We start from the raw sequence: 18,061 nt of genomic DNA on the forward strand, positions 1-18,061 counted from the left end.
TTCTTGTGTAAACTATGAAGATCTAACATGTTATTATAATTTGAAGACATCTAACAGATTACAAATCCGAATATGAATTGTTCTTGCTAATAATAAAGAGAGAAATTTGGCTGCAATCTATTTTCTAATTTGTTATGCAATATATCTTAAGGCACTTTAAAAAAATCTTGGTGCCTCAGTTTACTCATCTATAAAATGAAAACATTTTTCATTTATAAATATTCACTTATTACCTCTGGGAACAACTAACTGTGAGGATAACTGAATGACTTTAGAGGCATTTTGAGCTCCTCAGATGAAAAGCATTATGAAAACTGTTTATCTTGAGAAAACTCTTCTAGTGCCTTTCAACTGCAATCCAAGTTTGTGCCTTAAATTCTGTTATTTATATTCTGTTAAACAGCTAGAAAACATATTTTTAACAGAATTTGAGATATGAAACTTCTTTACTTACAGCTTTTAACTTTTTAAAAAAGTTCTCTTATACTGTATAAGTAATTTAAAGAATCTTAGAATTTTGCAGGGAAAAAGAACTGAACTAGAATATATTTTGTGTGAAACTACAAAGTTTTTTTTTTTTTTTAATGAAAACAAATACTGAAAATTTGCCATACTGTCTATATATTCAGCGATTAAGTACAAAGAAATTTTTTTCTGGAAAAAAAAAATTAACACAATAAAAAAGAAATGTACTTCTTAAATTATGCCCAATGGAGGTTTTTTTTAAGTGATCCTTCAAACATTAGAATAAAATAGAAGTAATAAATTATAAACAGATTTGTTTCTTTTCTAAGCATTACTCTAAGTTAAATTCAACAAAATCTAAATATGTAGTTGGAATGACCTCTGTTATTGTGGAAAATGTAGATTTTAATTTAAAGTATCACCTCTTGTCTTTTACTTTCACATAAAATAAACAGGACCATGCACTTTTAGGTACAATATATTTGATTAATTGGATTACAATGGATTTAATTTTTATACTTAATAAACTTAAAAGTTTTATTATTGTTACCATAGTGGCCTCTCAAGTCTTCCCTATCAAACCTTCCTTACCAATCATTCTTGTGTAATACCAGTATAGACTGTTACCTGAAAATTTTAAATTAACTTATTTAGGTTAGGGTTGAATTTTTTTTAAAATAAAAATTAGGTGCTTTTAAATACAAATATTTCTTGCTCCAAATAAAATCGAAACATACTTAAGCCTGAAACCTCTGTGTCTTAAACATACTGAATTTTAACAAGCAACAATTTCGTGCCATTAAAGTTCCTTCAAAAGTTCAGATTGGGTCTAACTTTGGCTTTGCATCATTGTCTTGTTCATGTTTGTACATGAAAGTTAAAAGAAAAAGGGCAATATCCAAGGATGACCAATATGCAGTATGTGATGTTACAGCTGACCAGTATCGGCTTTCCACAAGGCCTTCTCTGAGTTCAAAATCAATCCTGTGATCCAGTTCCACTAGGAAAAAAAAAAAAATCACAATTTTATTAAATAGATCTTTGCACAATCTAATTAAAGAACTAAAGATAGAAAAGTAGTTAACTTAAGTGGATCTCAAAACTTTTGATCTAAGGTTTCTATATTTCCTCTCCCCAATATACCCAAAAGAAAAAAAAAACACAACGCAACAAAAACTACTGTCAATTTACTTGAGGTGAATATGGGAGAAGGGGTGGAATGTGAATGCAACAAAAACTATTGTCAATTTACTTGAAGTGAATGTGAATAGAAGGGGTGGAATGGTGAAATAAATATGAGAAAACTAGAGAAATTAATGAGGTTCAGAAGGAGAACTTTGCTCATTATTCTATTTGTCAATGGACTGTTTATTACATTTTCTAACTTCCAAAGTTCCCTTTAATTCTGACTTTGACAGATACTGAACTGAAGCTTCAAGAGAATTCAATTAGGGTTTTATAAACTCCTTGATATTCAAGCCTGTTTTTTGTCTTTCTATAACTAAGGCCTAGCACAATGACTGGCACACAATAAGCACTTAATAATAGCTTACCCTTTGATTTTAATAAAACTTCAGGGAGAGAAAATCTGGCTAATGGAACTTTGGTCTTTAGTATTTCTTTCTGATTTGTACGTTATTTTACAAAGATCAATAATATCAAAAACTCAGACCACTCAACCAATTCAATTTTATTCTTGGTATAGAATTATAAAAGATTATTTTTAGGAAGGAAATATTTAAATGTTAAGTGTAATGAATGGTTTTGGGTATGTGGGAGTGTGTGTATGTATGTGACTTATTTATGATTTAATTAAGCCACCTTGTGATTTTACAATATTTTATCTTTTATAAATCCTGGATAGAAATGCAGCTATAGGAGCTAGGAAGGCCATCTGATTCATCAATACATAGGTCAGTACAGTATTTTTCCAGAGGATATCTGTAGGTGCTTAAAAAAACAAAAAAAAACCCAAAACAGGCCAAATACTTGAGACTGCCTGTTTATCTTTAAATCAATGATTTGCTTCTACATAAATAAAAAAACAAAAATAAGTTCTTAAGATGTAATAGCTACATTTTAAACTATACATTCACACATACAAATGCAAAGTTCTGTGAGGCGACTTTTCCCCCAATCTTTGTCATTTTCTTATGTTTTAAGAAAATGTTCATACGTTTTAAGAACAGAGGGGAAAAGTCTATAGAAAATGAGAGAATAGATGATGTGTGCACACCATAGTTGTTATATAAATAGAGGATTAGATGAAGTGTACCACTAGGGTAAATGGGAAGAAATAAAAGATGGAATGGGAACACTGTAAGAGATTCATCAATGAATTCTTGTTAAGGAAAAAAAACATCATATTGCCTTGCTCTAATGATCATGTATCATGATTTTCTTCAGGACCATCATTAGAATCAGTAACTTTTGGGTTAATTTTCCCAAGGCTGTCCTCACCAAAAGAAAAATCAGAGAAAGGGAACTGTATTGGGTATGTTTGCACCTAGGGAATTATTCTTGTGGTTTAGCACCACCATTTAAAAAGCCTACTATGCTCTGGTTGCCAATTAATATTATTAAGTGTTTACTATATGCCAAAAACTCTTTTAAGTATAGGGGATATAAACAAACAAACAAAATCCATCCCTGCCTTTAAGGAGTTAATAATCAAATGGGAAGGGCATGATAGGAAAACTGAAAAGCAGGGGATAGGGCAGGATGAGGATTGTACCTACGGAGATGTTAAGTGCAGCCTGGTGAAAAATGGTGAATGTCTGAGCTGAGTTCTTTTCTTAGTCAAAATACGGGGGTGAGAGGATGAATATATTGGAATGGCTATGAAGTAAATGAGTTCCTTGAATTTACAATGCAGTGCTCAAACACTATGTATGGTAACATTATTTACAAGTCAAAGAGGTTTATCTCGGCTTTCAACTATGAAATAAGGATAATAATAGCACCTACATCCAGGATTGTGAGGATCGAATGAGATTAATATTTGTAAAGTGCTTAGTACAATGCCTGGCACATAGTAGGAACTTGATAAATACTATTGTTGTTATTGTTATTGCTGATTAAAAGAGCAGCTAGGTGGCTTGGCAGATAAGAGTGCTGAACCTTGGATTAGGAAGACCTGAATTCAAATGTGACTTTAGACATTAATTGCTGTGTAACCCTGGGAAAGTCACTTAATCCTGTTCACCTCAGTTTTTTCATCTGTAAAATAAACTGGAGAAGGAAATTAGAAATTTTGCTAAGAAAACCCCAATTAGAAGAAGTCAGACATTACTATAAATGAGTAAACAACAATGACCTTAAGCTGGCAGAGGTTTTTTAAAAGAAAATATTCAAATTGACTACTAAGAATCACTAGAAGTTTTCACTTGTGCTTTCAATTATGAAAAATGTGCATATAAATGCACTTATTGTGCCAATTGCTTTTCCTTTATCATTGGAATCAAGTTCACATAACAGATTTGACAACATGCAGTATTTATTGTAGATAATACATTTTTCTGGGTAAAATTCTCATTTGATTAATTAACCATGAAAATGGATCAGCATAATTGGATTAATTCTTACTCTAGGTATCTATTTAGACTTTGCACTTTGATATTTATTCTTCACCTTACTTTTAAGTGAAATTTAGATTTTCAGAAATCACATTCTTAGCTTACAGAATATGAATTTCATATTCTCTGATAAAAGAAAATAGTATGAGCTTGTTAAGAGAAGTCAGATGTCATGGACCCACAATTTTTCCTTCTATGCGCTCCTACGTCATTTTAGTAGTTAATCTGGAAAGCAGTTAAGATGGCTGAAGGGAAGAAGCATAGAGACAGCTGCTAAAACTAGGATAGACTCAGTATTCCTTTTATCAACTATAACTCAAATAGTATACAATTAAAATAATTACTTATGAAAGATATCAATTTATTTATTTAAAAGAACAAGAAAGAAATATTGTAGAAGTTCAATTTTTGGTATAAATTTCATTGTAACTATATCAAAATACCATTACTGACGTGGAGAAATGCAAACACTTCTTGCTAGGTAAAATCCTTTGTAATAATGACTGCTATTATATAAAGTAGTCTCATCAATGTCAAGGGATGAAGAAAGGAATATATGGAAAATAAAAACATAGAACAAATTTTGAAAATTGTAAATCATCAATAAATGATGATAATAGTGTAAAGCTGAACTGGAGGTCATAATAATCAAAGAAAAAAAAATCTAGACTCTTCTATGTGTGGCAAAACCTAAGGAAAAAAAGAGAAGAGAGCAGGTGGAGAAAGAGGAAGAAAACTGAGACATCAGTTATATAAATCAAGAATTTAATCTTAGAATATACTACAAAAATTGAGCTTACGAATTTATTTTGCTATAAGCTATTTGCTTCCTTTTAATGTATTTAAGAAACAACTATAACGAAAAGATTAATTACCAATGTCACACATTTAAGTCCAAGCATCAGTAAATAGCTTTGTATAAATTTCTTATCAAATAATGTATTCTGTCTATATATTTGATTAAAAAAATGCAGAGACATATAGGAAAATAGAAACGGAGAAAAAAGGAATAAAATTTTGGCTTTTTAAACTTAAAAGTATCTCTCTTGCTGGGGAACATAAGAAAATTTGTAATTACTAAATCATTCATAAAATTACCATTAAAGAATTACACATATAAAGTCATATTTGTAATAACATCCAAACTGATTTGACAAAAAAGATTTATAGATAAGTAGCAAACTAATTTTCATTATAGCAGAATGTTTAAGTGAATCACTTTCAGATTATGCTGAATGCTATTTCTGATCTATGCTATTCCGACAAAATTGTCTTTACTCTATATTACATATCCATGAAAAAGAAGTTATAGGAATTAAAGAATGATTCATGTAAAATATGTAGGGGAAAAAAACCAAAGCACTCTTGAAATGTTGGCTGATCAAAGGCAGCCACAGATTTGGTTATTGAAAGTTAGGGCAGAGATTCAAATTCTTTATGATTATCTGGCATGGTGCTGGAAGTAAATTTTTTTGGAGAACATAAATGACTATTTGTTTTATATATATTTTGCTACTACATAATCCCTCATGAATCGCAAAATCAGTGCTAGCAGCTGGTGTCCTTCAGTGTCTTCTTTCTTCTTTTCAGTACAAAAAAAAATTAGGTGCTGAAAATGGAGGATTCCAGAGTCCTTGTAAAGTCCTTTTCCCTTGTCAAGCCTGACACACAGTTTTCATTGATTCAGCAAAACTAACTATACTAAGAAAATAACTCCCTTATCTCCTTTAGCAAATGATAAATATTTTTCTTTCAACAAATATACTCTTTTTCTTTGTATGGCCACCTGCATTTTAATGAATATCCATTTTTCTTTTTCCTTATTTCACATAATGTATAATTACTGCTTGCTGAATTGGGAATGAGGCATTCCTTATCAATGGCTAATAGAGAATGTCACACTCTGAATATTATAAAACTTGTTTCCTGATTTGTTCTGGCTTATTGGTTTTAGATAGAATTGATTAGAAAATTCCTGTGAAAATAAATATAAGCGTACAAATCTTATTATTGTGGAGCATCCTTCACTATAGAGAAAATAATGAAGTATTAAAGTGGAAAAATGTCAGCATATACCGACAAGTCTCTTTAAAGTGAGCTATATTGAGTTGGCAAGGAGGTAAGGGTAGAATTATGAAAAACAGCTATCTTTCCTCATAGAATATTACTAATCAAGCAGAATGAAGCAATTAAGAAGGAAGTAATCTTCTAAAATAGTTAAGAATATTTAGATTTGTTAACAGGCATTAGCAAGATTTAATAAAACCTAAAACCTTTACAATAGAGGTTACTTTTCAAAGAATTATCTCCATTAATCAGGAAATAAAATTCCTTTGTCTTTTCATATATTAAAAAACTCCAAAGTTGGCCTTGGAACTAAGGTCCCCAAGGCCTGGCACAAGTGCAATAGAAACAAAGTAAAAATGCTATGATTGTAGTTTCCAAAACCAATATAAAGGAGGCAAGGACATTTTTTTCTAAAATAACTAACAGATTTCCAAGATAGTGCACCTAAGTGACAAAATAACAATATCCAATGAAGATATGATGAGTATATATCTAAATAAACCAAAAAGTTAACTATGGCAACTCTAAAGAAAAGGTTTTACCTTTAGCCAGAAGGTTAGAAACAGAAAACAACTTTAGTAACTGTATTGAAAAGAATGTTACAAATAGAACTATATTATTATACTCGGGCCCACATTCAGATGAATTTATGGATGACAGAGACACAATGCAGCATAAATCAAAGAATTTACAAGAAAGATTACTGAAGAATATATACTTAAGTTGTTAAATACAATTATATACTGTATTTAAGGGGGGAAGTTGAAGTTATGGATAGAGTACCCAGTGTGAAATCAGGAAAACCTGAATTCAACTTTGGCTTCAAACACTTAGATAACCCAGGATGATCCTAAACTTAATCACTTAACTGTTTGACTCAGTTTCCTTATCTATAAAATGAAGTGGAGAACAAAATAGCAAATTACTCCAGTATCTTTGCCAAGAAAACTCCAATGGGTTCACAAAGAGTTGGACATGAATGTAATGAATGAACAACACTGTAGATTACTAACTTTCATTGTTGCTATAAAAAAGCAAGATTAATTGGAGGCAGCCTTTAGTTTCATCATACTATTTTGAAGTTTCTATGTAGTAATCAGGGGCTTACCTCTTCTCTTCTAGGTCAACTATCATACATTCAAAATCAGCTAAGCGACTGTAGTAACTAGAATGCAGGGCCTGAGTGAAGAAGACTGAAGTCCAAATTTGGTCTCAGACTTACTTACTTACTCAGAATTACTAGCTTGTATGACCCTGGGCAAGTCATTTAAGCTCCATCTACCTCAATCTCCTCCTTTGGAAAGTGATGATAATAAAAGTATCGTTGCTATGAGAATTAAATTAAATATTTGTTAAATGTTATGCAAATGTATATATTAGGGGTCAGTTATCATCAATGTGTTTTGACAGTAATTTAAGCAATAGTAATTATGGCTTATAAAACTGCCACTGCACTTCTAGTAAAATTATTTTGTCACTTGCATGATATAACAAAACTATGTATAACAAAAATATTTGTTTCTAGAGTTCATGTTTCCAATGGAAAAAAAAAATAGTAGTTTAAATCACCAACTTTATAAATACTTTCTGTTGTAAGAATATGAAAATTTGCTGTATTACAATTTATAACTGTGGAACAAATTGTCTAGAAACAACCTGAAGATCTGTCATTAATTATAAAATTCAGGCGCTTCTTCCCAATGCTGGCCTGGTTTGACATAGGCGGGTACAACCTAAAAGTAGTAGCATTGACCAGATAGAAATTTTAAACCATAGCTAGCTACAGTACATACTGGCCAGGGGATAACTATTTAAGGACCTAGGATCTACACAAATGAGTTTGTTGTGATTTCATGTAATAATAGTAAAAATAACAATAAAACTAACATTCATATTTTAAGGTTTGAAAAGCATTTTATAAACATTATATAATTTAATCACAGAATTTGAGAGTCAGAAGGGCAGTGGTCATTTAATTCAATGTACATATCAAAAAATATTTATGGTAATGTACCCCACAAGAAGTCATCTAATATCTACTTGAAGACTTCCAGGGAAAAGAAGCCTATTACTTCTCAGGACAACCCATCACACTTTGTGATAGTTTTGGTTATTGGAAAAATTTTCCTAACATCAAGCCTAACTTGCCTCTTTTGTAACTTCCAACCATTGCTTCTGGTTCTACCTTCTGGATCAAAAAGATAAAGTTTAAACTCTTCTCCACTATGACATGTTCCTCAGAAATCTTCTTTAGGCTAAACATGCCTTGTTCCTTCAACTGATCTTTCTATGTCATGGATTCATTCATTTAAAATCACTGTTATCCTCCTTCGAATACTCCAGTTTATATTCTTATTGTGACTTTCAGCATTGTACACAATACTCCAGATAAGGTTGAGGGATGTGGAAGGAGGATAAAGTACAGTGGGACTAGAATCTTTTGATTCATGAAAACTAGCCCCCTCAATTAATGTAGCCTTCCTCTGCTGCCCCCTTCTCAATATTTTTGAAGTCTTAAACTGGTGACTCAAATTGAGTTAGTAATTCAGATTCCCTCCCCTCAAACTACTGTTTTATGTCTCCTCCATCTTATATTTATGAAACTGACATTTCTAACAAAGTGCAAAACTGTCTACTACACTCTATTGAATTTTTTCTTCTTAGATTTTATAGTCTCATTTCTCTAGCCTGGAAAAATTCTCTGCGATCTGTACTCTGTCATTTAGTGTTATTTAAACTTTCCAACTTCATATCTGCAAATCTGATGAGGATTATCACCTATGACTTTATTTAATTAAATTATTACAATATCAGTAATTGCCTGTGTACACTGCCAGTGTACACTGAATTATTATAACAACTATTTTTCGAATCTGTCATCCAACCAGTTCTGAATTCGATTGTATTATCTTACTTAGTGACCTTTTCTTTTTAATATAGCAATGAATGTTGCTCATACTGCAAACTGTGAGTCAATAAAAAAAAATCAAGGCACAAGTATCTGAAATTTACTTGTAATGAATATTCCATAGGAAAAAAAGAAAAGCCTTTCTTCTTTTGCTATGTTTTTGTTTTTGTTATGACTATAACAGGGTACAAAGTTTCAGACTTCACGCCTCCTTATATAAAAGGGCAATGGGAAAAGAGCACTTTAATTATATAATTTTAAAAGTTAAAATTCTTATCAAATTTGCATATTGAAGAATACCTCTTCTTTATTTATGTTTATAACCAGAGACAATGTAGTATGGTATTAAGTCAATTTCAGAGTCAAAAAGACTTGCATTCACATCTTGCCTCTCACACATTCTAACAGTAAGACCTTCTGCAAGTAATTTCACCTCAGTGTCCCAGGCAATTATGTATGATTTTTAAGTTGCAGAAGAATTACTAATTTTCATTAATAGAAGGGACTTTATTATACAAAGGAAATCACAGTCCAGAATCTTTCCATCTTCCCCCAAAACAAGCTCAGAATTCTGGTCATGTAAAAGTATGTACAAGTTTCAAAATCACTGTTCACATGATGATGATAAGAACATAAAATTTTCACTATAAATTGATGCTTAATTCAGCTAAAGAAAACTTAAGGTCTTTAATATAATACAGCTAGACTAGATTTTATGCTATTATCTGTGGTATAATGACTATATCTCACTTTTATTGATATGCAATTAAGAGTATATACCAAATCCTGCGGAGTCATTTCTAAGCCTGGCTTTAAATCTGTTCAGTTTTTAGATTTAAAGGTCTTAAAGTCAGATTGGGTAAGAACAAGCCAATACTAGAAACTAAAGACTTGGGGCAGATCGAATTGGACAATGAGATATGGAAATCATTATAATTTATCATAATATTCTATATTATTTATAATCTATTATAGACTCCAGAATTTTTAGAACTGTTGTACATGTCCTTTAAAACCATATGACGTATAGTAAAGACATTACTATTATTGAAAATGTCCTATGAGACCCCATTAAGCTAAAATTTTTTAACCATTTGACATTATAATTACAAAGGAAAATAGCAAAAAACAAACCTAGCTAGAATTTTTTTTTAATTGAAGGGTAAGTCTGACCATGTTACTCCTTTTTTTAATAAACTCTAGCAATTCTCTATTGTTTCAAGAATAAAATGTAAATCCTATTTGGTCCCCTACAACTTTTCAGTCTTTTTATATATTTATACTCTATGGTCCAGTCAAACTGGCCTCATATGTGATATTCCATTACCCACCAGTCTCTGACTTAAATGGATTGCTGTCCCTTCCTCCCCCAATGCACTACCACTTTCATCTATCTCCTAGTAATTCCTCAAAATCCAACTGAAGTGCCACCTCCCACATAAAGTCTCTCTTCTAATCTCCTCCTCACAAAAAAAAAAAAATTGTTTTATATATATAAACTGCAGGAGTGGTTTTATTTTTGTTTTTGAATCTGCAGTGCCTAGCATAGTTCCATGTACAAAGAAGATATTTATTTATCAATTGACCAAAAATTGATCAAAAATGTTTACCGAACATTCTTTAGAACATAAATATAACTGTTAGTAGCAAAGTTTCAATTTTAACCCCCAAATAATTTAAGAAGTAAACTCAGAATAAGGAATATAATAAAGTACAGTGTGCACTAACATGTAGAATCAAGAAAGCCAGAACTGCTATGTGGAAAGGTCTGCATGGTCATAGTAGTGCTGATTGGTGGGATGATGGGCTTCTTTTCTTCTTCTGTTACTTCTTTTGATGCATCAGATGGCTGTGATGTAGATGAACTACTAGAACGTCCAAATCTTGAAAACAACATTCCTCCAAGTCCTTTCCCAATGCTAGCAGCTCCTGTATTTCACAAAAATAAGATAGTTATCCTATATGCTAAATCATTCTCTACCAAAAAAAAGAGATAAATGCTCTACCCATCAATTATAGTCTGTTGAAAGATAGGCTGGAATACTAATCATTTTTTCCCCTAAAGCGACAAAAAAACATTCAAAATTCCAATTCTTACTTGTAAGATTCTAAACAGTTACTATTGCACAAGATGAAAAATTTAACATGCCCTACCTACCTAAGGCACTGTTCTTATGATAAAGAGATGTAGGAATTATTTTATTTGAGCATTTAATAACTAAATTATATTTGAGATCATAATATTTAAAAAATTATCATAGTATTTTATTTTTCCAAATATATGCAAAGATAGTTTTCAACATTCATTTTTGCAAAAACTTATGTTCCAAATTTTTCTCCCTCTCTCCCAAGATAGCAAGCAATCTGACAAAGGTTAAGCATGTGCAATTCTTCCAAACAAAATTTCCATTTTTGTCAAGCTGGATCACAATATTTCACACAAAATATTTTATGTTAAGCTATATCTATATTTTGTTGCAATACATGAATGTGCCATTAAAAATTTGGTTTAAGCAATATAAAGTCTGAATTTGCGATGTATACTCAAGTCACTTTAAAGCTTCATTTCTGTAAACAAAACATTGAGCTAAATTGACTTCATACTTACATATAAGCCATTAATTCTGGAAGAGACTATTAATTCTTTGAAGTTAGAACTACAAAACCTAACTAAAGGCTGCTCAATATAAGCTATTAACTCTAGCTATAGAAACTCATAATAGAATGGCATATTTTTTCAGAAGTACTTAAATAAGAGCACAATTGGTAACATGTTCCTTAAAACTTAACTGTTAGAGAAATGATATCTCCAATCATGGAGCAAGAGTACTCATGAGAAAGTACCTAATATGCTGGCTTTGCCTATATTTGTTATAGATTCCCCATAATGTCGTCGAGACAGGATAGGTGAAGTCACTGGGCTTGATACTGCTGACAAATTTTCATTCTCTGATGCTGAGGTAGGTTCTTTTGCAGGGTTGAGAAAAGTTGGCTTCATGTGTTCATAAGGTAGAGGATTTGTAGTATTATACCAATGGATCTGGACAGGTGAAATGTTGCTGTAGTGTTTCAAAATTAATGGTTCTAATCTATAAGCCTTGAGAGAAAAAAAAATTTTTAGAAGGTATAATGAGCAGTCAGATTTAATTTTTGAATACAGAAAATGTTCATTATTCAATATTATATACTAAAACAAACTTCATAATTTCCTTTGCAAATTTTATATTTTTCATTTAACATCACATTTCTGAATCTCTATTCTTCATAACAAAGAAAAAAAAGTGTGTATACACACACATACATAAAGCTCAACACAAATTATCAACTAGGGAGGGAGATGCATTTTCTTATTTCAATTTGGGGACAAAGTCCATTAAGTATATTGAAATTTATGGAAGGTATTAAAATTGATCTTTCCTTCAGGCTATATGTATATTTGCAGACTGCTGCTTGTTTACTGGACACATAAAGCTTTTAGCATAATTATAACTACTAGATAGATTACAAGAATTGGCAATTTATGAAAGGATTAAACTTTTCTCTTGAAAGAATTTTCCTTTAAGCACTGTTTTTGATAGCCTCAAAAACCTTGTTGGTAAATCAAGATTAAACAAAATGGTAAGTACATCATAGAAAAGAACCAATTTATAACAACTCTATCTATAACCTCTAGCTTTCACTTAAGATTAATACATGATGGGGCAGCTAGTTGGTATAGTGGATAGAGTACCAGCTCTAAAGTCAGGAAGACCTAAATTCAAATACGGCCTCAGGCACTTAACAATTCCTGGCTGTGTGACCCTGGGCAAGTCACTTAAGCCCAACTGCCTCAGCAAAAAAAACCCCCAAAACAAAAAACAAAACATATGACAGAAGCTACTATCACAGAGGGAAACAACAGAATTATAGTTATAAATAAACTATTACAAAAATGATATGATTATGTATCTGATCATTTTAATTATTTTTAAACGGAGTCTTCATGTTATACTAAACTTTATATCACGTGTAGTTTTCTAATATTTTCATCCCCTAGGACATGATTAAATTAGGAGTAAAAATAAAAAAAATAAGAACACAATATCATTTAACTATAACCATATTGATTTTTTTAACAATGGAAATAATTTTAGAAAATTTTAGAATTTTAGAAAATTCTAGTTTTCAATGTATTATTGTTATTGTTAATTTATTACCTCAAAGATCTTAATTTTATTGGTGTGGTTTTACTTGCCAGATAGTTTAATGAGTTACTATCGTCAAAAAAATTCAAGATTTGGAAGCTAACTTTTTTGATGATGGATTTTGATGATGGATACAGACTGAGCCCCTTGGATGACAGACACGAATCAATTTATGTCTATACTTGAATATGTCTATTCCAGCTTTATGTGATTTGCTAGGAATAGTATTAAACACCTTGGTGCTAAAACACATTACAGTAGACTTTAAAAGAATCTCAGAGGACATATATTCCAACTAGCATATGAACAAAAACTTCTCTCAAATACATCTAACAAGTGGTCATTCAGCTTTTGTTAAAAGACTTTCAGTAAAGAAGAATCTACAGTGGTCTCCAAGCCTACTTTATTCCATTCTAGGAGGGCTTTTTGACAGTTTTTCCATATATCTTTAATTTGCCTCTCTGCAATTTTTACCAAAGGTTCTTATTTCTGTTCTTTGAATCCAAGCATAGTAAGTCCAAACCTTCCATAAAATAGCTTTCCAAATAACCTGATAGCAGCTTTTGTATCTATAAGTCTGTGCTGAACACTTCCAATCTTTCAAAGAATCCTTATATGGAATTGAAAGGGGAGTGAAATTGTGTTCCCTTTAAAATTATCACTCTGAAACTGTGTTCCTTTTTATCTTGGAGTCTCAGGTCCTCCTGGGAAAGCATATCACCCCAGATAAGTGAAGTGTTGTTACTCAAGTAGAAATCTTGGTCAAAAAGCACCTCATTGAGCTTTTGGGGATGCCAGACCCTTTTAAATTCTAATTGGAAGTCTGGGCAGGATATTGATAAGCATCTAGGCCTGGGGACTTTTGGCATTCTTTTCAACCTGCAATCTGAGCCTCAAGATTCCTTTTTAAAGGACAATTTCTAAACTCATTCTTTGCAGAAGGTCCGCTCTGCCTCTTTGGTATAGCTGCTAGGACCCTGCCTGATGAGAAGGCATTCTCTTCCTAGCGCCAACCTCCATTTCCCTAACAGGACTTTGCCACTAAAGAAATCAGTCTCTTATAAAGCTGGCTTCCTATCCAACAATAAACTTCCATTTTTGCCACCTAAAACTCTTTGGGTTTGTAAGTTCTTTTACTGTGCGTTGACCAAAAGGGGATTTCCACAACTCTGACTGCCACTAACCACCTCTGAATGATCTAAAGATAGTATTATTACCATTACCATCCTGGTTGTTCTCTAGTTCATCAAGACTTTTTGAAATGTGTTAATTAGAACTGGAAACAATACTCCATATGTAGTTCGATCAGGACAGAGTATGGTAGTATTATCAGACATTTCCTTACTTCATACTAGGCTACATTCATTTTGGACTTCCTTGATAAATATCCCCACTAAATTCATCACTGGGAAATTTTATCATCTTAAAAGATCCAATCAACTTTAGAGTTCACTTCAGGAAGTTCTATTGGTACTGTTGACCATCTGATTGGAGGATAAAGCCACCACATCCTCAATCTTTATTGATTTCAGGAGGGGAAATAAATTTCACTAGGCTACCCTTTTTTAGGCTATATTTTCTACTTCTTTAGCTTTTCTACCAATCCTTGACTGACTCTCCTCATTAGAGTATAACTTCCTTGAGGGCAGGGATTTTCTCTTTTCCCTCCTTCTACTCCCCCCCCACTTTGTGGAAGTGTCAGTGTTTGGCACATAGTAGGTACTTAAAAAATGTTTATTAACAAATTCCTAGATTCCAACACTTTAAAAAAACCTAAGTTTAGCTTTTTCTGGTATTATATCACACTGGTGATTGACACTGAGCTTGCAGTACACTGAAAATCACATATTTTTACCAGAGAAATTTTCCATTAGCCATGCTTTCACTATCTTACATTTATGATGTTGAATTTTTGAGGTTCAGCAGAATGCCTAAATTTTTAACCCAAGCTTACATTTATCCCAAATTTCACCAAGTTATGATATATATGTGTGTGTGTGTCTGTGTGTGTGTGTATATCTCAAGTTATAACTCACTGGCAAAAATGCCAAAATTAGCACAGGTCCAAAAACTCTGGGGTATTTCACTACAGACTTATTTAGAAACTGACATCAAACAATTAATGACTATTCTTTGGATACAGGCATCAAACAATTTCTGAATTCATTTAATTTTAAGTCTAGATATTTAGTTTACATCTCCCCATCTTTTGCATAATAAAATGAAAGAATAGTGAATACTAAGCTAAAATATAGACAAACTATATCCACTTGCAATAATATTCTCAGTTCCTTGAATTGTTCTGCTTCAATCCCCTGGTTGTAATCCCCCTTTCTGCTCATTAGGACCGAGATAATTAGGGCTGTGGCCATTCTGGCATTCCAAAAGATAAAACTCCAGATGTCCTATCTCAGATACCTAATTGGTATTGTCTACCTCTATCTCTTCAGACTTCCTGGCTCTAGTTTGACTATCTCCTTTACTCCAATTTGTAAGAATTTATGACCCTACACTCTAACTTGTCAGAACCAGATTGATGGTCCCTTCTGGGAGATTCCCGCTCACCAGTTTGGACTCCACTCCCCTGCCTTGGACTCTATCCTGATAGCTTTAAGAGCCACGTTTTTATATATTTCATAGGAACCTCACATTGGCTGCTAGATGCTTTTGAGACAGCAGCCCTAGGGGCAACATGCCCCTAGCACAATTTCTTCATCTCAGATAAAATATTAACATTTTTCTAATCTCTATCTTGCCTCAGTTTCTGGCATTATATTTATAATCACTATTTCCTTTTCAATCATCTCTTTAATGAGTACTAGAATTTTGCCAGGAATCAAAGTCAAGCCCAATTGTCCCAAAGTTTGTAGACTCTATTCTTTTACACTTATTAAAAACACCTGAGACACATGCCTATTTGTAGTCCTGCAGTATGTATCCTGAATGCCTTGATCATTCAAAGAACACCAACAGTAATTTCATCTTCCAGTTCTTTCAGTACAGTGTGATGTAGTTCATCTGGGGTTGGTGACTTGGACTCCATTAAAGGAATTAGATGTCAATATCAATTTTAAAAGCAAAGATTTAATCAAGAAGCTCTGATTTCTTTCCATTAATTATTTATAATCACATTCAACCCAAGAAACAGCTCATTCCTTTTTCAATTCTCTCCCCAAAATCCCTCCCCTTTTGTTATCCTTAGCTTTCCTCATTTGTCTCAGCTAATTCTGAACTTTATTACTCCTGATATTCTTCTAAAAACCATTCTATCCTTTTTAATGATTCCTCATTACCTGTTCTTGACTTTATATTTTTAACACGTCTTTTATAAAAACATCTAAGTTGGTTGATAAATTTTCCGTGTATCCAAAATACTTTTCAAATTCATTTTTTTTCTCCTCATTCTAACTACTTTTCTTTAGAAAGTCTTTATCATTTCATTCTTGAGAATTTTCTACCTTTCATGAGTTGACTTACCCTGTAAAATTTTAGGCTGTTAGATTCTTTCCCTAAATACTGAAATCTCTTCCAAAATCTCATGTAAATGTCAAGACTACTCAATTTTCTTCTGCTTTTCTGTGACATATTCTAAGAAGATGAAATTATCATTATCAAAAAGAAGCTGTTCTACTTTGGGTAGAAAGCATGTTACTATAGAGGTCTACATAAATGAAGTCCTCTAAGACTGATTCTGTTTCTGCTTTTGCTGACTTTCACTCAAATACTTTCCCTCATGATTACTCTCAATGATTCTTAAATTTCTCCATTTGAATATACTTTCAGCTTGAGAATAGCAACTAAATATGAATTTGACATAATAGAATCTTCAGGCCATCTTGACTCTATTTACAGAATAAAATATTAAAACTGGCATTTTTCATCATATTTATCTTCACTGTTTAGATCAAATTTCTTAACTTTTTTGATTTGTGGCAAGGCACAGGGTGTAGTATTCCATTTCCATTTGGGCATTTATGTAATTTTGGAACAATTCTGTTTTTCAGTATATAAATATATTCCTTACCATTCATTATTTTCTCAAAAGGGCAAGAATTCCAGGCCCATTGTAAAAAAACAAAAAATTCCATTTTAGAGGGCAGGGAGAAGAGGTTGGGAGAAAAAAGGAGATTTCTTTCAGAAGACTGATGAAATTTATAAAATCTTAAAAGGATTATCTGGACTTCTGATAAAAATTGATTTAACTTTAAATGAAAAGTGAGCTTCACTTTTTCAAAAATTATTTTCTTTACTACTTCAATCTTTATATTATTTTGCCCATGACAAGGTTTTTTTTTAAATTTAAGCAATGGTTATCAGCTATTTTTTGTTCTTCCAGCTTCAAGGCACCTATGTCATCATACTGCATAGGAATAATACCAACTCTTATAGAGACCTTTTGAAGGTCTCTGCTTGATTTTTGCAGTAATGATTTGTCAGCTCTTGCCACTATCTTCAACTGTGTTTTCTTTGGCACTTAGATCTTATTTCAATGTAAGCTTGAATATCCTTCAGAGCTACAAAGCTTCTCCATATCAACAGTATTACATTACACAGTTATATGAATAACTGTAAGGTAAAATTTGTCTTCTTGAATTAAAAGCCTATAAATTCATTTTATTTGTCACTTCTACTTTGTGTATTTGTTTATAGACTTCTGAGGCCATAGTTTTTATTGTTGGACTTTTACTGGATTTTATCAGTTATGAATTTTTATGTGTCTCTATTACTATTCTTACCCACATTTCAAAGAAGATGTGTCATGTATTCAATATCAGCTAATGATAAGAAAACTGAAAAAAACTTAAAATTGACCTCAATAATGCACAACTGTTGGGTTACCATTCCTGAGCCATTTCAGGTTT

At 32.0% G+C, this 18,061-nt stretch overlaps 1 protein-coding gene and 1 long non-coding RNA gene across 6 annotated transcripts in view; one reads left to right on the plus strand and one right to left on the minus strand.

Annotated features, from left to right (window-relative positions):
- Positions 1-18,061, plus strand: part of LOC127549712 (uncharacterized) — a 93,645-nt gene that overhangs the window by 15,665 nt on the left and 59,919 nt on the right. The gene's annotated exons all lie outside the window — the stretch shown is intronic.
- The window catches only part of DDHD1 (DDHD domain containing 1), a 122,248-nt gene continuing 104,791 nt past the window's right edge, over positions 605-18,061 (minus strand). For all 5 annotated transcript variants that reach the window (XM_051977967.1, XM_051977963.1, XM_051977964.1 and 2 more), the window contains 3 exons: positions 11,860-12,112; positions 10,744-10,944; positions 605-1,465 (listed from right to left, as the gene is read on the minus strand). In XM_051977967.1, the coding sequence (XP_051833927.1) occupies positions 1,284-1,465; positions 10,744-10,944; positions 11,860-12,112 (636 nt within the window). In that variant the 3' untranslated portion in view covers positions 605-1,283. The remainder of the gene's footprint in view (positions 1,466-10,743; positions 10,945-11,859; positions 12,113-18,061) is intronic.

Source organism: Antechinus flavipes, chromosome 2 (assembly GCF_016432865.1).
Source record: "Antechinus flavipes isolate AdamAnt ecotype Samford, QLD, Australia chromosome 2, AdamAnt_v2, whole genome shotgun sequence".
NCBI classification, from domain to species: Eukaryota; Metazoa; Chordata; class Mammalia; order Dasyuromorphia; family Dasyuridae; genus Antechinus; species Antechinus flavipes.